A 24,143-nucleotide genomic window follows, 5' to 3' on the forward strand; every position below is an offset into this window, starting at 1 on the left:
TTTCCCCCCCCCCAGCCTTTTGAAATCTGTGAATAATCTCCGTTGATCTTATATAGCTTTTCAGCTGCAGTTTGGTTTCTGGAAAAAAACGTGCACCACCAGGCGCCCCTGGACATTTAGCCCTAGTTACGCCTCTGGCGTGCTGTGAAATTCACTTTGAAATTGCAAAATGCCAACAGGCCGCCCAAATTGTGTTCTTGAATTGTGAACTGAAGCTTCAAAGTCCCCCGCTGAGCAATCCTCCACGGTCCCATTCAGTGTCTGTATGCAAATTTATGCTAATACGCAGTCACACCACGACCTGTCAAATCACAAGGGTGAAGCCAAAATGCATTCCATAATTGCATCAGTCCTGTTATCTTTATTCATTAAAGAAGTACATTCCTCCCTTTTTTTTTTGCTTCATAAATATTCCATCCTTATAAATATTCATATGTCCCCCCTTCCATCTGTTTTAGCATACGAAGTTACACATCTTCACGTATACATAAACAAAACCTTAACACAAAACCATTTTCTCCATTCCCATTGGGCAAAAGAAATGCTCCAAACCGTGCAGAAAAATGTACTTTGAAAATGATTTCGTTTTTGTTTTTCTTCCGTTATCAATGAGTCACACTGTTTTCCCGATACAACGCATTGCCAGAGTTGTTCGGCGTTAAATTTAAAAGTGCCGAAAATCTGTTTAACACCAGCATCTTTGATTTAAGGGAGCATGGTGCTGGTCTTAAAAAAAATACAAAAACTTTACACCAATAATAAAATCCGAAAGAATGTGACAAAAGAATATAATAAAACGCTAAACAACTATTTATGCCTTAGCTAAATAAAAGACCACGTTTGAGTTCGACTTGTACAGTTTAAAAGTACTTAAAACTCTTTGCATTTAAACGAAGTCAAAAACTCAGTCCCACATAATAACGTAATTAGACAACTAACTAATGAGGTGGGACAGAGTTGTTCAATTAAACGTGCTTAAACGTAATGCTGTGTAAGGCAAATAAACATCTTAGTTCGTATTTAATAAACCTGTAATGAATTTGACATATCCCCGAATCAAGGGCAAAGTCAAACACTGAAAAAAAATTATTCTGTGATTACAGTTCGACATTGTCACAAATTTGAAGATTATAGGCACACATTGGTTGCATATTTGCAGTCATTTCCCTTTTGGAATTACATCCCATGCTTCCATTGTAAATTTCTAATTTCAGTCGATTTCCAATGGAATTTTATTTCCTCAATATCAGTTGTAAGTTCGTGCTGATAATTGTTTAATTCTTGTCAGTGAAGGGCGTCATTTTCTTACGTAAGTATTGTAATTTTTTTTGAAATAATGAATTACCTTCGGCAATCTGAATTACCCAAGATGCACTGAACAAATACACCCTCGAAGCTTCCACTGCTGTGGCGTCGGTCGAACCCTCAGGCCAATCACATTTCCGGTTGATCGTCTCCGTTCTCTTTGATAGTGTCGCCCATGACATCAGGGAAAGGGACTAGCGCCCTCTCTGACAGTTTGCCCCAGTTGGAGAAATTATGCCGGTACCATTCGACTGCGCGTGCAAGACAAAATAACCCCCAAATCAATGATCACTTCTGACAATAAGAATTTCGAAAGTCACAATTCCATCTGCGTGAAGAGCTACTTGGCATATGTACAGAACAGACGAGTATTGTGACAGTAAAGGGAAGAAACACGGGACGTGTGGTCGCACGCGGCCTTTACGCAGACTGTGGGTACATTTCCGCCTTATCTTGCCAGGTTATGAAACAAAGATACATACTTTTCAGCGTGTATTTTACCCCTTTTCTCTTAAATTTAAAGGACTCTTGTGGCTTGGGTTAAGTTGCAAAACTAGGCGTATACTGATATGTGTGTAACCCATCGCACAATGAAACACAGAAATGTCTGCTGATAACAAACTTACTCGTAGTATCGAGTCCTTTATCCCAGGGCATTTTGGGATGCCAGCCAAGACTTCGCAGCTTGGAAGAGTCAATGGGATAGTCCTTATCGTTGTGCGGCCTGGGAACGAGGACAGCCATTAGGCAACTCAGTACGAACTGGTAAAATTCTCACTCACTGGTACCTTACTTTAAGACTAAATCTCGGTTTGTAAATACCACAAGGAAATTTGAAGCCTTTTACGATGAATATACAGCGTGATTTATAGTCATGTGGCATCTATCGTCTTTCATTAATGGTACCGAGAGAAATGTGAAAAAGATAACAAATTGATTAACACTATATTAAAATAGCGCCACCAACCACTACTGTTGATTTTTTTTCAAGCTAACAGTCACTGGGGCGTTTTGAAGCATGTAGAAGAAACTAGAAAGCATGACTTTCAGTCCTTACCTATCCTTTACAAATTCCATGTGATCCTCAACATCGTTGTCGTCCTTCCTCTGGCCTCGAATCTACAAAAAATGAAGCGTTATGCCCCACCCAAAGATCAATTATAATTGAGGGAGATTCACCGGGGGCAATGCGCCGCATTTCTTCAGTTTGCTTGGCGCAGTTTCCTCGATTCCTCATTGGGTAGAGTTCGTCAAAATGTGGCACAGGTCACTGCTTTTATATGCGACTTTACACTTGAGCACAGAACTAGCGCGAGTACGTTATACCCATGAGGCCTTGCGACGTTTGTAGGCCTACTTGACAATTTTTCGTCAAGAGCTAATGGTAACACACTACGGCGGTGTGGACTAGCAAACTGAGGCGTGATATACGCCACGTTTTCCCCTGAGTTTCTTCAACATTTTGGTTTTCTTCGAACTATCGCTGTACAGGCCGGCCTCAGAAGTAAGCTACCCAACACTTTGCAGCGCCTTCGTTTCCGGTGCCGTCAACAAACTGTGACAAAGAGACCAGCAGTTGGAAAAGGGACACGACGGGACACTGTCTTTCGTTAAATTCTCGCGTTCAAATTCACCCACCTTTTTGGTTAGGGTCTTGGCTAGGCTGTTGACGGATATACGGAATTCCGTGCCGATGTTATAGATCTCTCCCACTTCTCCCTTGTGCAGCACGGTCAGGTAGGCTTCCACGGCGTCCTGCACGTACATGAAATTGCGGGTGCAGGTACCGTCCCCGTGAATGCAGCTTTGATGCAAATACAATTGGGAGAGAATAGCTCTAACTGTATAAATGACCGAGGTCTTGGTTTTCTGTGCTATGATCCATTAATGTGTTCTAAAGATTCTTTTGTCGTATGATACCGTCTATTGAAGAATTATGATAGCCGGGATCCGTATACGAGTGTGTGGAAGGATTTTTAAAGGAAGACTGTCTTTTTCGGACCTAAATTGCAAAATGTACTTATACAGATCGTCACTACAGAATTAGTCAAGCATGAATAAGAACACACGAGGAAAATATGAAGCCCAGTATCTTTTAGACAGTTTTTGTGGACGTGGCCATTAACGAGTGATCGCATGATCAGAATTTGATCACTTGATCAGATAGATGGTGACGTCACAGGTGCTTTTGGGCCAGCGCAAAGACTGGGTACCAGCACATGCAGAATTAGGCCCACAAGCGTGGGGAGGGGCATTCTCAGCAACTGGAGATTGTTTGTCCGAGACAAAATAGTACTTTGCTATACAAAATGGTATTGCAGATGCGAAGGCATAAATTGCCTGTAAAAATCGTGGATGATCGTAGCAGAAATCTGTCAGCTGAAAGCCCCCTTGGAGCACTTGTGACATCGAGATTCTGATCACATGACCACGCATTAATGGCCGCGGCCACAAAATCAGTTCTGCCTCATAAAAAACTGTCTAAAAAATTCTGTGCTTCATATTTTCCTTTTTCCATCTTTCTTCTTGCTTAATTAACCAACCATTTAGCGACGATCTAAGTGCATTTCGCAATTTGGGCCCTGACAAAGACATTCTTCCTTTAAATATTTTATCTTACCACTTTTTGCCTCGCAGCAGCAGCCCGATAAATTTGGGCACGACTTTCTCGGGGAACTGGTGGGGGCCGTAGACGTTGTTGCCCCGTGTGATAATGACTGGGAACCGATACTTGTCCCAGTACATCTTGGCGATGATCTCCGCCTCGGCTTTGGACTTGGAGTAAGGGTTGGTAGGATTGAGGGGCGCCTCCTCCGTTAATGCCTAGGTATAGTTTACAGATGTTGAAATCAATATTAAATAATTAGGTATAACCAACACTGCTTTTTTTTCTTTTTCTTTTTTTTTTCTTTTTTTTTTTGATTATGATGAGCACACAAATTGGCCCAGTGTATAAAAGGCTTGCTAATGGGGAACCATTAACTGTCAAAATATTAATATATGAGAATGTACCTTAATTGTGACGAGTTTTCAGGTGATTTTTACTGAGAGCGTCAACTACCCAAGCAACACCGATTTTGCCGAGAGACATTTCCTCATCTGCAGAACTCGACCATCAGCGAGCTCTCTCCTGATTCAGGTTGTGAAAGGGATGTGCTCTCGGCCACATTAGGAATGCTAGCGAGCCACAACAGTGCGCCTCCAAGAGTTTGCAACGCGTTTGCCAATCACAATGCGTGAAATCTATCCACCGTTTCCAAACGCATATTGGGCCGGCAGATTTCGTGCATCGTGATTGGCCAACACGTTGCAAGCTCTTGGAGGCGCACTATTGTGAATCGCCCGCATTGGGTAGAACTTATTTAAGCACTGCTCAAATGTAAGTCACGACCCAGACCGAGTCACAAGTAATATACACCCTACACCTGATATCACACAATTCTATTTCCCGCATAACAATGTTCTCCATACCAATTTTCTCGGTGAAATTCATTTCTTACCACTTTACTGTTACCACCGTAGACCTCATCTGTGCTGACGTGCAAGAAGAGGGAGATACCGCCGTACTGCTTGGCTGCCTCCAGCAGCGATCCGGTACCTTGCACGTTGCTCCGGATGAAGTTGTCGACACTCCTGAAGGAGTTATCTACGGTGAAGCAAGGTAAGGTGTAAGCACAGCACTGTAGCCCTGTCGTATTATGGGGAAAGCTTGAGGTCTTTGGACAACTTAGTTTTATTGATCGAGAAAGATTTGTGGGGCTACACTGAAAACAAAAAGTACATGAACCTGAACTCTGGTCCTTGAACATACTGCACACGTAGTCCCGCTTTTTTGCTTAGCACCATTAATTAATACTCTAAGCATGTATTTCTAAATGTTTACAAACTGGTAGAAAGAATTCAGTTGTCAGAAACGTCTAATTGCTAAATTTGGTTTCACAATTGAAGGCGATATACTCTTACTGGCATAATCAGAAAACTGTCCGAAAAACTGCTGACAGATTTACGAAAATTCCAAATCCGTATCGTCTACCCCATAATGCATAATTTCGATGAGCATTGGTTTCTTTTTATTCTATAATTAGCATTAAAAGCGTCGGCGTCATCGAAAATAAGGGGATGAAATGGCATTTTGAATCACAGTGGCGAATTATTACATTCGTTTGCTTGTGGAGTTCTGTGTTTATTCGTTGTTTAGCCGATTGGAATGAGTTGTCTTACGTAACAAGCAGTCGTTCGTTTTATATAAGAATGTCTGCTCGGTTCAAGCATGGATATTACTGACCAACATGTGACTGGGCGGCAAAGTGCAGGACCGTATCAATGCGCTCTCGCTGGAGTACGTGGCGGAGTTTGTCCCCGTCACAGATGTCTCCCTACGCAAAAGGGGAAATACTTCGTGAAAGCTGGTAGTGGCAATACCCGCATCATAACCAGTAAATCATTTCATCCGTAAAACTCTTGTTTTTATTACAATGGCGTGCAAAAAAATTCCAAGGGTTAGTAGTTTAGGGATTGATGTGTGGAGGCTATTTGCAGTGCAGAATCTGTAGAAATAGGGGTTGGAATAAATCATTGCATCTGACAAAAAAGCCGTAAACATTTAGTTTCAGCGGATGTCCCCTTATCCGTAACAAGTTAGATCGGCGGTAATCTGAGGAGGAAACTTTGGGGGGAAAAGGCCCAAAATGACAGTGGCTCGAGTTCTACAAGCAATGGTGGTGGGAGACACGACCCGAAACTCTGACAAGGCTATCCCTCACATTTTTCGCATTTGAAGGCCTTTTTGGAGGCGTAACCTTACGTTTTCTCCCACGGGAGAGTGCTCAAATTTGGCACCCTCGTTTCTCGATGGGAGAAGTCCTCCAACCTGTCGTTTGAATCGTACACTGTGCTCTGCCATTTTTGTTGGACCTTCGACTGTGTGACATCATGATCGAACGAATTACTCACATGAATGAATTTGTAATTCGGCTTTGAAGCTATTTTTTCCAAGTTCTTCAAACACGAGCAGTACTCCAGCTGCAGTACGATAAAAGACCGAAAAAATCATTCAAACATTCCATCTCAACGCGCCCATGTTTCACCTTAAACCAAACAAAACATAATCTGGTACATATCTTGATTATTTGACTAAGGTCCCGTTTGTTTCGCGCAGATGCGGATCGTCATCAGTGATCTGATGCTGAGCTCGTTGACACCAGAACCCGCCTAGTGGATGGCCCGAACAAAGCTTCGGACAAATGATCGAGATCCAGATCACTGTGAAACAAACAGGCTCAAAGCAACCGTATGATATAAAGGGAATCGATGTCGCAGTACCTCAGAACATGACACTTTGTACGCCTATATGTTTACCATCAGCTAGGACTGGGTCGAGACTGTCACACGAAACCACGCAGGGTGAGTTCGAGCGAGGACAGTTCGTCAACCACCGCCGATTTTGACAGGAACCCGGGGTGCATTTTGTGCATAGCGTGTCAGGGAAAATCAACCAGTGGTTGACAAACGACTGTGGCTCGAATTTGTCCGTGAATGCAACCATTGATCGTAGAGATCCATGCCATTTTACGAATGGTGCACATCTGGCTAAAGGGTTCGAACCGGCAAAATGCGATGGTACTTTAGGGTTAAGCATAACACAGTTCAAGAAAACACTCAATAAAGATGGTCGAAATAATTTGCCTCTCTCAGAGGAAGAAGTCAGCAACCCACCTTGTCATAATTCACAACGTAATATTCTGGATACCTCTCAACCAGATTAGAAGTCACGTGACCACCACTAAAGTGTAAAAAAAACACAATCCAACAATCCGTATCAAAATCTTCAATCTACCTAAATCAATAGCAGTGACATGGTAGTCAATGGAGCAGCGGGTTGGAGAGTTGGTAACAAATGCACAAAAATTACGATAATACAAACAGAAGATGAGGGTACTGAATAATGTGTTACAAATATACGTCCAAATCTATATTTCCCTCACGCTGTCTTCAAAGCCTACTTATAATCTGTTTGACCAACCGTTGCAGGTAGGCCTAATTCCGTAAAATACAGATGACTGTTAGGTCATTCTAGTCTGGACTTCAGCATGCCATCTGTCGTGACACGGCCTTTCAGGTGTAGAAAACAGCTCATAAAAATGCCATCACTGTCAAAACTTACATGAATCCGGCCCCACCGGTCAGCAAGATCCTTTTACGGTAGATGCTACCGTCGAATTCGGCCGTCATAGTTGTTTCCAAAAGGGCGTCGTCAGACGAATCTCTCCGTGAATTACAAGTGCCGAGTCGATCGTCTCTTGACAGGCCTTCCCTCTTCGCTGCCGATCACGTCCTCCTGTGAAACAGAGGATAACCGTCTCCTACCAGCTCTTTTCAGTCAACTGAGCTGAACATTGCACCACACACAGATTTACTTTTCATAGGAATGCAGCAAACTTCCGGGTTTTCGCAGAAGTGCTGGTACTCGTAAAACAATGTCATATTTATTGTAAAACTGGCTTGGAGGCTATACGGAAACATATCAATACGTAAAATCACAACGCTCTAATCTGATTGTACGAATTTCGAGTCGAATTATAAGCCAAGCAACTAACTTCTCCTGTAAGCCATGCAAAGATGATTAATATTCTCCATGTCTGGGAAAGTTCAATTTAGGAAATATATACGAAGTGCAGTCTTTTAAAAATGTGTACAAGGATAAAGGATGTGGGTACACTTTAAAAAAAAGAAAATAATATGATGACGTTATCGTGTCGTCATATCAAGCATTGATAAATCCAAAATTTTAAACAGGTTTACAAACAAAAGCGCAGAATTTTGTTGACGTCACATTTTTTCCACATCAGTGCAAAGCTTAAGAACTCTTCCACTAAAAAAAATTCACACGCCATTACGACGTCACATTAGATGAAGTAGAATCTGAATGGATTTCGAGGACTTCTGAAAACCCATGAATTTAAGGGTTGCAATAGCGCGCCCCAAGAGTCTGTAACGCCTCAGCCAATCAGAATGCGCGAAATCTGTCTACTCGTTTGGAAGAGGTCGACAGATTTCGCGCATTTTGATTGGCTTTCCAGACTCTTGGAGTCGCGCTGTTATGTATCGCCGGTATTAATTGAGACATTGAAAGATGTACTATTAACCTCCACCTGTGACGTCACGCTGTTGTTTTGCAAATCCATTATTTTGCCTTAATGGAGCAATGGAGGCGATACCTCTCCATTCTTTCGGATTCCGATTCCATTACTCTATTCGTGCTAAATAATGGAGTGGTGCCCTTCTTGGATAATAGACACGGGGAAGCGGAAGGGTTCGCACGCGTTGTGTGTACAACGGCCTGTAAGCCTATTCCATTTATTAAAAGGGGGTGTTCATAAGGAACCGTTTCATTTAAAGCTACAATCTCCAGAGTTTCCATTATCTACAAGGATAATTGAAGAACTTGTACCCCAGCCTTTTGTTTCATAAAGATTCTAGAAAAAGGATTCCCACTTCAGCTTCTTGATCCAGCTATGGATCCTTCAAGCGAACCGCTTACTCAGATAATGCACGCGCGGCGCTGTGATCTCCTCAAGTTAACACCCCTACATTCCATTCATAACAACGAATTAATTTGTCCTCACCGTCAGACTGTAGTCGTTGAAGGAAATCCTTCCCTTCAACATAACCATTTTGCACACCGTTATAAACAACGAGTGATGCGTCCCATTCAGATTTTGCCCGTTGCTTTTGGGTACGTATAAGAGTAAAAAATTCTTTACATTTGATCAAAAATCACTGCGCGTGGAGATGCAACACGCACAACCGACCGTCGCCACAGAAACTTGGGTAACAAAGTTGGCATGGCACAGTCAGAAGGAATTGCAGGTAAAAAAAAATCGATCCTGAAGACAATTTTCATCTCGAAAATTACCTTTTCTGATACAAGTGAAAGTCCCATATAAAAAACATATCATACGGATTTAAACACTCGGAGTCACAGTTGAAATTATCAACTAAAATAGTGCCGGCTGTCCGTGGATCATGTCCCATCTACACGCAGCTAAGAAACAATGGATGTGCATGCCGTCGCCGCACAATACTAAATGAGAAGAGTTCAAACGTAAAGGGCGCTTGACGCACAACACCATTCCGCCCCTATACACTGAGAATGATAACTAATAATGTAAATTTCAAGTATTTTTTACATTTCTTCAATCGGGTTTTGTACGCAGAAAAATCAAAAGGGTTTTTACACTGCTACACAACTACACTACAATGTATCTAACACCAGCATTCGCAGAGCATGGAACAGTTTTAAGAAGTCTAGGTGGACGGATTTGTTGCTTGTAGCTGGCAGCAATGAAGATTAACATTGAACAGTCTGTTGCGTCGGTAAGGGTCTCAGTGCTGAAGTATAACAAATGCAGGATATCTGTCTGTTTACACATTCTGTATTGGAGAACTCGTCATGACTTTGCAGGCCATGCTGACAACTTCCACAACAAGGCCAGGGAAATCAAGTCATGGAATGTAGCTCCTAGAAACTTGTTGTAGCTTTCGATTTCACAAATAAATCTCGGACATTTTTAGTAGTTTAGGTCATCCTTCTTGGAATGTTCAACGACGTTCAGTGACGAAGCTTCCTTTTTCACGGTGTTATCCACAGTTCTGTGATTAGAAGGGGGTGGTGGTTTACACCCGCTCGTCGAGTTATCCCCCCCCCCACAATTATTCCTTCGGTCTGACTTAACGGTCCATCATAGGGCCTGGAATGTTAGAAAATCGGCCGGTTCTATTCTAATTCTACATAAGGTGACACGTTCCACATAATATCCATGGATGTCATCAGTGAATGGTGGTCGTCGGAATCTCCATGCAGCAAAAGAAATCACTGTCGCTGTGTCTTGTCTGGGCCATGCATGCATCTCAAAGTATGTTATGGAATGTATTACCTATTAAAAGAGCGCCTGACATCAGTTCTGTGCGGTTACATTTGTAAAGCCGGAACTATTGGCCTTACGTAAGAAAACGCTTGTACTTTTTACGAAAAACTGTGACTTCCCAGGTAAAGTCGCATACCCTGGGTGCCGACGTGGGCATACCCCTGGGCCCATTCTTACCTCCCCCCCCCCAGTGGCGCGTACCGAGGGTATTTATCGGCCATTATCCTTTACTTAAATTATATCCCATGCTCCGGATGAGTGAAACCTGCTCAAAAGGTCCATATTGGTCACCCGACCACCATGCCGGTTCCGCGTGACTGGCCGTAGATGGACACCAGTGTCAAAGATTACACTTAAATGCTGAATTCCACGTCAAAATCATCAGAAAGCACTGAACACCAGATCATGAAAACGGTCCTTTAGGCTTTAGTTATTAAATGGATGACTTGTTACAAAAAATCCAGGATTATTGAAGTTAAATTCAACAGGAAATCTGATTTGTTTCTGCAGTTCTATTGAAGCATGAAGTTGGAATTACTTCTACAGCTGCAAGAAGCGGCAGAAGAAAGAATGGAATTACCGAAAAGGTGGCAAACTACGAAACCTCCGTGCTGATGCTGCGGTGCACGCGTTGCGAGACTTGAAAAAAAATCCTCTTGACACGGGGTCTAGGCAGATGGGTGCTCAGAGAGACATGTTTCAAGAAATACAAAATTTCGCCGTCTCTTTCAGTCTCTTTTGAAGGAGCGGTTGCAGAATTGTTAAAGACACAAGAAGAATTCTTGGAGAGTCCCGACCGGTAATGGACACAGCATGACAAGGACCTGTTGATCAGCAGGCTCTGCGATGATAATGGATGGCAAACCCATTCACTTCATAGTAGGCTTGTTGAGCAGCTGATCCTGAGGTGTGGTCGTATGCGGGTGCCATATGATGCGACAAATCGACACCATGCGTCCTCCATTCCTCGAGCAATAAAACAGCATAATTCTGCGTTCCAGCGTTGACAGTAAAGTATATAGGTGCTAGACAATGAAATATCTTTTAGACAATGTTCATCAAGTCTAAATTACACATTGCTTAATGAATTTGGGTAGTTGTAATTGTTTTTATATCTCTTGTAATTGCATATGTACCATAATTGTTTTGATAATGTCCACTGTTTTTGTATGCGAGCCTTTTGATCACCTTTGTGGGATGCAATAAAGATTCTTGACTTAACTTGACTTGGATAGGGCCTATCTGGTCTTAAATAACCGAGCTGTTTCTTAAAAAACGTACCTCAAAGTGACGTGGGTCCAAACCAGTCGATACTCAGGTCATTCTTTGTTTGATCGTGTCGGAATAGTCTGTAAAAAGATTTAATTTAGCTGGGTCCTGAAGCCCGGAGCAAAACCCGTATGTGAGAAGAAGTAGAATTAAACAAGAAGCAGGGCATGACTCACGTTCACACTAATGAGGGCGCTCCTTGCGCGCCCACGATAATGCTGCCGCAAAGCTAGCCCTTGGCCGGCCTCGTAGGCCTGCGGTACGGTATGCATGATGAGTTCAAGTTTGACAGTTTTCCAACTGTATTTGTTTAAATATTTCTTGTTTGGTAATTTCAGAGGATACTTTAATGCGAAATTTCTGGGTCTAGGGACCTACTCGGGCTACTCTTCCCAGGATTATTTTGGGGACAGGGTCGCGATCAGAGACAGGGTCATCCTTTTGGGGGAAGAAGGTAATGAAATGGACAGATTTTAATTATTCGATCACACGGCGCCGGGAACATGAATTTTGTCGCTCGAATGCTTGGAAGTTATAGCGCCCTCACGCCATTCGCAACGCTTAAAAAAGCGAAGTTAATTAAATGGCTTGCTTTGTCGCACGGTCAGTGGGGTACCAGGATTCATTTAGTCTTTTGTTTCCCGATTTTAATTGAGTTAGACAACGAAGTGGGAAGCTTAATTACGTAGGGAACACATTTGAGGTGTTTGGGTATTTTTATTTGTTTCTTAGTATTTAAACCTTATACAGTTTATTCGTTGTAGAAGCGTTGCTATTAGGGAAATTTTAATCTTTGTTACCATTTGTTTTGCTTTTGTTTTTCTGATTTATTGTTTATCTGCTTGTTCCTATTTCGTAGGTTCTTAATTTCCCAATAGTGTTTAATGTTTGGTTTGTTTCTTGTAGTCTTGGTTCTTTCAGGGTAGTCTTCAATTTTCCCCCGGGGGAATTCTCCTCTGCATTTCGGAGACATCAGCAGTGTCAACATTTTGGCCTAAGACCGTTGACGATTTGATTAGGTTCCTAATTTTCCTAGGTTTTTAAATATTTGATTTTGGGGGGTTTTTTGGTCGTGGCTCCTTGCAAAGTAGTTTTCGATATTTTTTTTCTCTCCTAATTTTTTGCTGGTACATCAACAGCCTGTCAACATTTATGACGTACGTACTTCAGCACAATCAGAGAAAGGAATTCCTAAATAGTGCAAGTTGTCACCGACCAAGGTTACTTGAGGAAAACACAGTTATTCGACGGTTTGTGGTCCGTATGTGCTCGGCATTGACAGAAGAAAAAAACAGCGGTGGTCTTTATTTGTACAGAACGCGAATAACTTAAACGTGAGGACTGATGACTGAGTTCCAAACTGCAAGTTCACCGTCGATGGTCTCTTCACACCTGAATAGAACGACGGTGCAACATGGTGGAACTGAGAGCGGCAGGCATGGCAGCTGAAGAACGGTAAGTCGGGGTGTTACGTGCCGAGGAAAAGCTGTCTTGAATTTCAGTAATTTAGATCAGAAATTGAGAAAACGGAAGTTGTAGTCTCGTGCGTCATCAGACTGATGTGATAGTTTTACTTCATAATGGAAGATGACAGCGCCATTTTGTCGATGGCAGGTTACGAATGTGTACGCTGGAGTTGGTCGTGTAGGATTTGGGATTGTAAAGTCACAGTTCTGGCCTGAGGAACGGAAAAATGCGAATTGAACTTGGTGAGAATTTCGGAAATCAGGGAGTGAGCCTATTTCGTGAGTTGTGGGCATCCAACTTTTCGGGGGTTAGCAATAAGTTGTATTTCGTCAAAGGCCTAGCTTGCTTCAGGATGCAAAAAACTTGAACTTGTCCGTCCACGTTCAGTTTCCAGCTGATGTACTCCAGATTCATAACTGCATGTAGTCATTTGGCTCAGGTTAGGATGATTAAAACAAGATTCATAGGACTAGTTAAAGGACATGTTTGAAGAAATAGTTGACAAGGCGTAACCTTGGGACATAACATACCGGAGCTGCTTGGATCCAGGGTTGGCAGAGGACGGGCATTATTTTAAGATGTCTGTAATTTTTTCCTTAAATTTTCCTAATTTCTGTGCACCAAGTAAGAGTGAATTCTCCATGTTACGCCCCCAGATACACTAGTGCGAAGTTGATATTTTATTACTTTTGTCAGAGATATTCCCATTTTGGCCATGTTGCTCTCCTTTTCGCCTTCCATTGGGCCGTAAACCTGGTTAATTACCCCAATGCGTAAACCCAGATACTGGTATTCTGAAAAAAAAACTTTCAACTTAGATGGGAAAATATAGTTGAGCTTTGCATACAAGCCAATCAAAGTGACATTTGAGTATTGATAGTCTGTCAAATTTGTTACGGTTTTTGCACAGTTCACCTGATAATTGATTGGCTGTGTAGTGTAAGCTCTCTGCATCAACCCCCCCCCCTTAAACCCCCCACGTCTGATCCTAGCCCAAAATATTGAAGGAAAAAAATTCCAACAGGTGTCAGAGCGTTTGCCAACCTTTGGACTGCAGGCTTTTTTTTTGTCGTCCAAAGATGAGCGATTCATTGTGGCTGCACTGGAGCATTCAATTTCCATTCACCGTTACAGGTGCGGTAAATTGCTTGGGGGCAGACCAGGTTGAGTTCATGAACAAAACCAAATGTAGGCAGAAAACCAGCCTGGTTTTTTCCATCCATGAGAGCAAAGTAGACTCACTGAGAGCACACTTTGAACGTCAAGTTCCGATAACTCATTTCATTTCCATTTTTGTCGGGAAATATTTTGATAAAAAAAATTGTCAGAACTCTGTTTAAAAGCACTCTGCAGATGTTACATGCACTTTAATCCAGGATCAAACACGGTCAAGCAGGGACATCCCCCCCCAAAAAAGCTTTTTTTTTTGTAATGAAAGAAGTTTTTGATTTAATTATTTTATTAGTTTATTTCCCGTCCTTCAAAGAGTTTGTTAAAAGCCCCAATAAAAATGTAGCCTCACCCCTCATCAAGGCCTAAAAAGGTTGCATGAAAAATTTCCAAAGTTTTTGGCCCCCTGAAAAACAATGTTGCCCCTCCCCCAAAAAATTTGGGTCTGGGTCCGCCCCCTTGATGCATACATGTACACAAGTTAAATATTATCCATCTATAGCAGTCTTATCTACATGTAGTTACATACATGTATGATGCATATATATGCATATCACTGTTATATAGGCCTGCCACAAAATCAGTCAGGGATGAATTTCATGCAACCTTCTATTGGAGAACAAGTGCATAGCAGATTTTCATGCTAAGCAATAAAATAAGCTGAGAACCAGTTGCAAACACTGTATATCAGTTGACACTTTGGCTGGTTTGCAGCTGCTCTACTGTAAGCAGAACTAGTCCGTGCTAAGCCCCAGGTGTCTGCTCATTATTGATTTCCCAGACTGATAGTGCTGTGCAAATGCCTCTGACTTCACTGTCGTAACGCCAATTGATTTTTTTTTTCTCCTTCTTCTTTCATTGTTTCCTGTTTGTGTGTGCTGTGTGTGCCATTTAACAGGACATGGTACTCTGCGTTTGTAACGACAGGAGCACACGTCCATCAACAGTTGTGGTCTTCCTGTTTGTGTTCTTTTCAAAGCTCTTGAATTGGCGCCTGAACTCATTTTGCCATCACCTGTTGATTGGGAGGAAAGATGGTCGGGAGTGTTCAGTGGTAGTGACATGCTGGACTTACACGGATCGGCAACAGAAAGTAGACTCATCAGAGGTTCCAGCTATTGAGTGTTTCCTTCCTTGAACTTGTCCTAGGGACTATAAGGACAGTGAGGAATTTTAGGAACATTCCAACGTATGAACACTTGCAGAGGATCAAAATCTGGAAAATCAATTGGAACATCAAGCACCAAAATGGAATAATTTTGCTGCAGAGTAATACAAGCCTCGTGACAGAATAATCTCTCCTGAGCAGATCTTTTTTTCAATTGGCTGTGCATGGCCACTTCAGGCGAATTCACCGGGCAGATTTGGAGTGTTTTGAAAATCAGGTTAATGCTACAAAAAGTATAAAACCCCAACTTATCAGGGGGTCTTGGAATGGCTGTGCTTGACTGTTGTCATTCTCATCTCTTCCACCCAATTGGATGGTGACTTGAGACCACATTGGTCACGATAACCTCGGGTGATAAGAGGTTTTCCACCAGCGGGACATACTTGGCTATATTCACTGCCCAGGAAAGAGAGGGGAATATTTATATTTATTTGGAAAGCGCTACTGTTTTGTCTTGTTGTCTTGGGCAAATACGCACTTTGCATGTTTGCATTGACGATAATGAAAGCAAACAAGCCATAGAGCCTGTGTTGGGGGCGATGGGGTTTCGCAGCAGGTTCTTTGCCAGCCAGTGTTCCCTGACGAGTTGTCAATACTGGCAGGCAGCACACGACCACCACACGGTGCTGAATCACCAGATATGGCCAGTGCACGAGGACGACGTGCGAATGCTGTGACGAACAGGGACAGTGCCAGCATGGAGGGCCCAGGGACTCCTCAGACGCAGGCCTTGCCTTCCAGAATTCCTGCCCCAACATGGAGAACAACAGCCAAAGTTAATGGAACTGATGCAGCAGCAGCGAAGGTAACAGTGGGTACCCCCAGATCAGGTATTCGTGCTCCACAGGTGCGGACCAACCCACGGGTTATGAGGCAGGGAGTGCACAGTAAAGCAGATAGCAAAAGCTCCAATGACTCCCACTCGGTGACAAGTCCAAAAGTGTCCAGATCAGAGCTGGAATTTGAAGGGGTTGGGGCCGTCTCACGGGAGAATCTGTCCCCCCTCTCGCCATCCACAACTCTCACCCGGCAGGGGGCTTTCAGATACGGGCGTGGAGTCAAGCCACTTGAGGTTCTCAATTTTGGATCAGGAGCGTCAACCGTGCCTCGGATGCGGCCCAAAAAAGTCAGAGACCCAAGGAACTTGGGTGAGGTGTTTGAAACTCCCTCAAAGGAGGATGTGGGGAAATCGCAAGCCTCAAAAAAAGATGAACGGCCAAAACATGACCAGTCTACCACCTCAACAAGAAAGATTTCTCAGAGGCCACAAAGTCTCGGAAGGGTCACTGGAATCAGGCAAATCTCCCAAGAGAGCGTGGATAGCAAGAAGAGCCAGCAAATAGATCCTAAGCCAGCAGGTCCTAGAATATCTAAGGGCATCAAAGGGGGAACTGGTCGTTCAAGAGGGACTGATGTTAAAAGTGAAATTAAAAGTCCTGAATTGCTTCACAAACGTCAACCTCAAAACACTGCAACCTTGGAAGATTCAGGTTGCCAGAAGCAAATAAACAGAACTGTAAAACAATCACAACCGTCTACTAGCAGAGCAGCAGCTGATACAAAGGCCATTCCTTTACCAACAAGGTCTGTAAAAACAGAGCAAAAGACAACAGAAATGTCTCCCAAGGCACCTCCCAGAAGGCAACGTACTCTACCGTCAGCAACTAACGGACTGTCAGCAAGTCGGACTCCTATTTCGAAAACTTCAAAATCCTTTCAGGAAACAGGTAGCACAGGAAGTTCATCTGGCACTCCCACTCCACCTCCAAGACACGCCAAGCCTGCCGGTACCAATTCAGCCAGTCCCAGACCCATCCCCACAAACATACCCAGGCCTCAGAGTCTAAGGCGCAGGGCATCGCAACAACCGGGACCGACGCAGTCCATGCTGTCCCCCAGGAACTCGCTCCCAGCTCCCACCAGTGTCAGACTCTCTGACAAGCCGTCTCTAAGCTTCCCACAAGGCGGTGGGTGCCGCAACCCCGTAGCTGCAACAAAGAGCAGCGACGAAAGGCAGAGGTCACATTCCGCCAGCCAGATTCCGGTCCACGTCTTGCGCCGGTCCAGCCTTCCCCCAAACCGACCTGTCAAGCTGAGGCCCAGGGCTCCCCAGTCAGACAGGCCAAGCCTGATGTTCCGGCTGAGTTTGGACGGGGCAGACAGTGGCACGGAGAACTCGTCCTCACTCACCACCACACCGTCCGAGTGCTCAGTCGACGTTGACCAGTCGTACGAGGAAGGATCCCCAGTTAGCCAAACTGCACCTTCAAAGTTTTACTCAATATCAGGGTTCGGGGTTAAACCCAAAGACACATCCACATCAGGGGATAAGGAAAACATGGAGTTGGAAGATTCAGCAAAGACTGCAACAGATAATTCGCCCGTGGAAATCATGGAGATTTCACAACTAACAACAGGCACTGATGAATGCCTTGAAGAAGAAACTGTCACTCATTCACCATCCTCATTGACTGTCCTGGTCTCCCAAGATCAAGAAAAGACAATGGGAGAGTTTCATTTTGATAACGATGAGTCCACCACACCCAAAAATGAGAACTCGGACTTTGTTACCTCAGAGATAAAACTACCCGAAAATGAGACTGCACTCTCGGGAATTTCTCCACCAAATCTTTTTAACAGTACAGAAAAAGTTAGTCGGCAAAAATTAATTTGTCCCGTTGAAGTGGTTGATCCTGTGGAATCGTTACACAGCAGCAATTCTGTTGACAGAGATAAATCAGTGGACCATTCCTGTTTAAGTATTAGTGATGCAGAGAGGACCTTTGAAACCTCCTCCAGATTTGTCCTAAGTCAACAGTCCAAAGTGAGTTCCTCAGATAGAATTAGTGTATTCCTCAGAGGCGAACCCGGTGCAGAGCCTTCAAAAGCCTCCACTTTTACCCAGAGCAGGCGAGGGAGAGAGATAGCCCTGAAGGTTGCCCGGGGAGACCTCAAGGCCAGCTCGGTGGATGGCGACGGGGAAACCTTGTTCGAGGCTGTCACGGGTAAGCACCAGAGTGGAAAGAACGTCACTGGATCTCGTCAGGTTTCTGCAGAGAAGGCAACCAAAGAGGACCTCAAGGCTAATTCTGTGGACGGAGATGGGGAAATCTCACATGCAGTTGCAACGGCCATCCGCAGGACTGGGGAAGACCTCAGAGAACCACATGAGAATTTACCAGTTCCATCCATGGTCGCAGCTGACAAAGAAATGCCAGAATCAGAGGGAACCGCCTGTAGCTCAGGTAAGAATTTCCTCATTTTTTAATGGAACACAAATGCTGTTTAAAAACTGAATTGTTATTGGGACAGAATTTTAGGGAGGAACACAAAATGTCAAAGGGAAAGTTGATTGGCTGGGCCCAGACCATAAGCAGTGTATTTTGTTGTAAAGAAATTTTCAAAGACTTGTACACGTGCATGTATCTTTATAGTATTTCTGTGTATTTTTGCACATGTAGCCTGGTATCTGAAATAATAATTTTTTCGAGTCCAGAAGCTTCCATAGCGAATGAAACGATTGGAGTGCAGTCTTATCCGCTCCGAGCGGAGCAAAAGAGGGCGTGTGTTATTTTGGTACTCACTGCATAGGCACGCCATGAGGCGCGCAAATATAGGCCTATGAGCATTTGACGTAGAGCACGCTTAGTACACATAACTAATTTATTTCAGCATGTATGGTCTTTGCGTACACGCAGAACGCCTGCAAGAACCCACTTGTAACCACCTGTCTCTCTTTCGCCGATTGGGGTGTACTTCAGCTGGGGGCAGACACATGTGTATTTAACTTAACGTCATCTGTTTGCAAAAATAGTCTGTATTTTCTCAAATGGTACCCTCAGAAGGGCACAAAGGGTTTAAACAGGGCTTAAAACATTCCAAACTCGGCTGATAAACATACGTCATAACCGGGGTATTGTATCCTTCCCCTGTTCCACGCCTTTTTTCAAACCTCGACCACTGCTTGTCAGTCAGTGTGTGACAGTCGGAAAATCATGCTACTTCCTAAAACAGAAATCAGAGATAATGTGAAGTGCAGTCTATGTCACCGTACACTGATTTTGCTGACTAGTTGCCGCTGACAAAGCTAAGTTCTTTCACTTTTCACGGTCACATTTTTTTTCACATTGTGCACATCTACGGTCAGGGCCAGATAAGCAGTTTAATGCAGTTTCCACTGCATTAAATGACATCATTTCCTCCAACATTTGGAAGAATGACGCCTTATTTAACCTTGTGGTCAAGGCGTAGAGTGATTGTGCCCAGAGACTGCATTGAGGGAACGACGACAATAGTGAATTATTAATGTTTGAAATGCCGCATGTTTGCTTGTCTGTAATCCATCCACATCTTCACCATTTTTCATACGCTACTGCTTAAAATAATCTCAAGCTTCCTTCAGTGCAGCTGTGACCTTGAACATGGTTATTTTGGCATGCTGAATAAGCAGTGCGTAGGCTGTGTTAAACATGTGCAAAGCATACTGAGCTTGACTTTCAAAGGAAATTATGCATTATTCTATTGGGCCTGACTAGACATGAATGTTATGAAAGGAAACAGCTGATAACAAGATGTATCAAGTCTTTGGCGAATGTCTCATTTTTGTGAAAATGTTGAAAGGAGGCCCAAGAGTTATATGTGATGTAATTTTGGATGATAAAAGTTTTAAAAAGACATACAAAAATGGTAAAAAAAAGAGGAAAAAAGGGGGTTGAAAATACATGTGTTTGTCAGTTTCACGGAGGTAGAGAGTTTTTGCCATGGAGATGTTAAAACATGCGCTTACTGCTGTGGTATACAGTTGGCCTTGAAATGGGTTGAGATCTTTTGTACCTGTATGAATAGGTAATTTTCCCAGAGTTGAGATTTTCATCCTGCAGAGCCCTAAGTAAAAAATGTACAGACATAAAAGTGCAGTACTGGAAACACGGTCCATACCTCTGTTGGTATGTGACTACATAGACAATTACTGGAATGTATGTACATCTGTCCTTCACCTTTGTTGTGGGATACACCTGTGTGTCAGATGTAAATTAGTAAGCTAGCTGGCCCAAAAGCAAGCTCAGTGGTTGCACATTCTGGCACCTTAGGGGTTTTTCCCGATTCCAGGAATTTGTCTGCTGACAAGAATGTGGATTTCCAAAGGTCTGATTTCCAAAGGTCTGATCGTTCAATTTGGTGCTTTTTTTGCAATTTGTAGCAACGGAATCAAGTGCAAGATTCATGTAATCATAGCCATCTGAGAAAAAAAATGTTTGTCAAGTTTGTGCCTTGACAGATACTGAAAGCCCCGTAAAAGTCACTGTTGTCATTGTCACTGTCCATTGTTGTCATTGTCACTGTTCATTGTTGTCATTGTCACTGTTCATTGTTGTCATTGTCACTGTTCATTGTTGTCATTGTCACTATTTCACTGTTGTCTTTCTCACTTCCCATACTCTAGAAGATTTGTGGGTTTCTCCTTATCTGCCAATCTCACCTTTAGCACGCATAAGACTCTGCAGGAGGTCTTGGGCTTAACATCTCGTGCGAGTGGCTCATGTCTCCCACAAACTTGTAGATTTCACACAGGAAATACTCAGTACCCCACACTTGTTTGAATTTACATGTAGCAGTGATGAAAGAAAAAAGCCACATGTTCTTAAATGCCATCATTTACATGCACATGTATTATAGTCAACAGAATTTCTGGGAAAACTTCATGCATTATCATAGTTCAAATCTTTTACGCAGTGAACAGCAAAAGTAAAATACTTTTAGTATATTAGCTGCATACATGTACATTTCCTTGAAACAATTTTTCTCCCATTTTATGCAAATCAGAATTTGACCAAGAGAATCAAAATGAGATGAGATCAAGGCTTATTTTGGAACAAAAATAGAACTAGGGTATCAGCCAGTGGGAGGGTATAAGTTCATATAAGTTTGTGACTCATATCTGGTGAACGCTCAGATGTGATTGTGGTTCTCACACTGAACAACAGTTTAGGGCCATAAACGCCCCCGACTGTGTGTGCCTTGAATTTGTGGAACAATTTTTTTTAGTGTTCCACTTATTCCCGAGAACAAATACAGTTAGATAAACTTCCCACCCCCAGGAAAACATGTCCAACTCAAAGACAAACACTTCAGTTTTCAGTGTGTCTTTTTTTGTGAGTGTTTCCACCCAGTGGTTTGTCCAGTCTCTTCTTATCAGATGGGAAAAAAAAAAAACGGAAGGGGAAAATGGACGCCCCCCAATAAAAGGAAAGAAAAACAAGTTTTACCGCTGTAAAATTACTGCAGGCTCTAACTTTTGTCGGCTGAAATTTGTTATGAAAAAATACATTTTACCAGCTTTTCCATGGGAAGTTTGTTTTTCTTTTAGTTCTTTCGATCAGACGGATTGAGAACTGAGCTTGTGCAAAAAAGAGCAGAGTCCTCCTGCGATGGTCGTTAACATACTAACCAGATCCATGGAAAATTTGTACAATGTAGCCCACCTTGACAGGTTTTGTGGTACAAAATACCTGCACTGTTTGCTCATAGGCTGCATTCACCTATGCTCCTTCGTGACCTTGGAGGTTGTTTTTCTCTTTTCAAATCAGTCATGTGCATACCTGCGGACTTGTACATACATGTAGGTGTCCACGCCTCGACACACAAGTCTGAGCAGAACAGTTCCTAACCAACTTCGCCCGTGCAAGTTCGGAACATTTCCAGTGGCGTGTCGGCTGTCAAGCACCAGTGATGCAGCGTGCATGCCCGTGACAATAGCCCTATTCATAAACCATACGTGCGACAGAAGGGAGGAGATTAACCATGAATCGTAGGCTGATCCCCCCCCTCCCCGCAAGTGTTTTCTTCCAGACCGGCGCACATTTTGAAAAACCGAAGAATGTCAGTGGCGTGTTTGACACAAAAGCTCATTTTTTTAACTGACGCTTGTCAGGAAGTACCGTGAACTCCTCATTGGGATACCTGTAAAATATGTCTGTGAGGGTTTAGCTACCGGCACAGTTTACGCAAGAACTTCAGAAGGCTAAAAGAAAAAAAATTGAGAGAAGTGACCACTGCAGGGTGTTCGGTTAAATAGCCACCCAAGAAACCTAGAAAACTATAAGTTGAAGCTGTGTGCTTTGCCAGAGTGCTGAGACCTTTCTAGCTTTCTGTGTTTGAGATCTGATTGACAAACCTGTGTGTGTGGTACCGGTACATCGCTGTTGGTGAATTTCAGTGAGTGCCGGTTGGTGAGACCATATTATCGGCATTATGAGCAAGTTTCGTGGGTTTGGGATGAAAACGACCCTCTAGAAGATGTATATACACCAGCTGAGCATGTCTTAACCCAATTTCCCAATAATTAAGCCGGGTTAGTGAACAGGGTACTGACAGCCTTATAACTTTTCTGCAGAAGACTAGAGGCTTATCATGTGGAAGCTAGAAGCTGCCATACTGCCACAAAAGGCCCAGCTAACCCCCTCTCCCTGAGCTGAAGTGCACCCCTAATCGGTGAAAAAAAGACAGGTGGTTACAAGCGGGTTCTTGCAGGCATTCTGCGTGTACACAAAGACCATACTTGTGTACATGCTGGAGTAAATTAGTTACGCATACTCAGCGTGCTCCCCGTCGAACGTGCATATACTTGTGCGCCTCATGGCGCACCTATGCAGTGAGTACCCCAAAAAAGCCCCCTTTTGTTCTGCTCGGAGCGGATAATTGGCAAAAGCAGGACTTGTCAATTCAGCCAAGATGTTAATCATACTGCAACATTGAGTACATGTGTCCGAGACAGAAACCACACCACAAGCAATGTCGAGGACATAATTGGAATGGAGCGAGGACTTGGATGAGAAGTCCTGGGGGGGGATCCTGTTGCTCATCCCCCCCCCTCCCAGTCTAAACATGGCAGGGGGTGATTAGACAGTACATTGCAATGGGAAGTTAACCTCAAAACGGGGAAGACATTTCGCACTTTTTTCCCATCCGGGAAAATGAATATTCTTTTTCACAAATTGTGAAAAAAAATTTCCCCCTTAGTGTATTCACAGCTGCTTTTCACAAGTGGGAAAAATTTTCACAAAGCGGGAAAGTTTTTTGCAGCTTTTTTTTCACAAGTGGGAAATTTGCCTGTGATTGGGAATTCTTTCCACAATTTTTCCCAGTCGTTTTCATCGCAGGGTTACGTTTCAACTGCAATGGAGTCTACATGTATGTCCCCACCTCCTGTGGTCCCCCCCACCTCCTGTGGTCCCCCCCACCTCCTGTGGTCCCCCCCACCTCCTGTGGTCCCCCTACCTCCTGTGGTCCCCCCCACCTCCTGTGGTCCCTCCCACCTCCTGTGGTCCCCCCACCTCCTGTGGTCCCCCCCACCTCCTGTGGTCCCCCCCACCTCCTGTGGTCCCCCCCACCTCCTGTGGTCCCCCCCCCACCTCCTGTGGTCCCCCCACCTCCTGTGGTCCCCCCCACCTCCTGTGGTCCCCCCACCTCCTGTAGTCCCCCCCACCTCCTGTGGTCCCCCCCACCTCCTGTGGTCCCCCACCTCCTGTGGTCCCCCCACCTCCTGTGGTCCCCCCACCTCCTGTGGTCCCCCCCCACCTCCTGTGGTCCCCCCCACCTCCTGTGGTCCCCCCCCACCTCCCATTGTCCCCCATCCCCTCTGGACATTTCTCACACCCCTGGCAGTGTCTGTCTCTTTTGGAATTATTGTCATTTGCCTGCACAGGACATCACATCAGGGATGAAAAGAAAATCCGCAAAAAAATGTTCTCATTACAAGGTACCGTACATAGACCTGAACGATGAGGCATTGTTACTCTGCAAGAGTTGAAGAATCTTGGCCCTCTTTTTTTAATCAG

General features: G+C 43.8%; 2 protein-coding genes across 2 annotated transcripts in view; one reads left to right on the top strand and one right to left on the bottom strand.

Annotated features, from left to right (window-relative positions):
* Positions 1–329: 329 nt before the first annotated feature.
* Positions 330–11,635, bottom strand: LOC110981024 (UDP-D-glucose 4,6-dehydratase-like). Its single transcript, XM_022238170.2, has 11 exons — positions 11,514–11,635; positions 7,469–7,642; positions 7,021–7,087; positions 6,259–6,327; positions 5,591–5,681; positions 4,806–4,951; positions 3,926–4,128; positions 2,944–3,109; positions 2,363–2,424; positions 1,932–2,029; positions 330–1,556 (listed from the first exon to the last, which is right to left on the bottom strand). The coding sequence occupies exons 2-11, from the start codon at positions 7,534–7,536 to the stop codon at positions 1,435–1,437; spliced, it is 1,092 nt and encodes a 363-aa protein (XP_022093862.2). The 5' UTR covers positions 7,537–7,642; positions 11,514–11,635; the 3' UTR covers positions 330–1,434.
* Positions 11,636–12,664: 1,029 nt separating this feature from the next.
* LOC110980970 (uncharacterized) overlaps positions 12,665–24,143 on the top strand; it is a 45,554-nt gene continuing 34,075 nt past the window's right edge. Inside the window, exons 1-2 of the mRNA XM_022238073.2 lie at positions 12,665–12,956; positions 15,037–18,551. Of these exons, the coding sequence (XP_022093765.2) occupies positions 15,947–18,551 (2,605 nt within the window). The 5' untranslated portion in view covers positions 12,665–12,956; positions 15,037–15,946. The remainder of the gene's footprint in view (positions 12,957–15,036; positions 18,552–24,143) is intronic.

This window comes from Acanthaster planci, linkage group LG14 (assembly GCF_054643075.1).
Source record: "Acanthaster planci isolate LZ-2023a linkage group LG14, COTS_SCS, whole genome shotgun sequence".
NCBI classification, from domain to species: domain Eukaryota; kingdom Metazoa; phylum Echinodermata; class Asteroidea; order Valvatida; family Acanthasteridae; genus Acanthaster; species Acanthaster planci.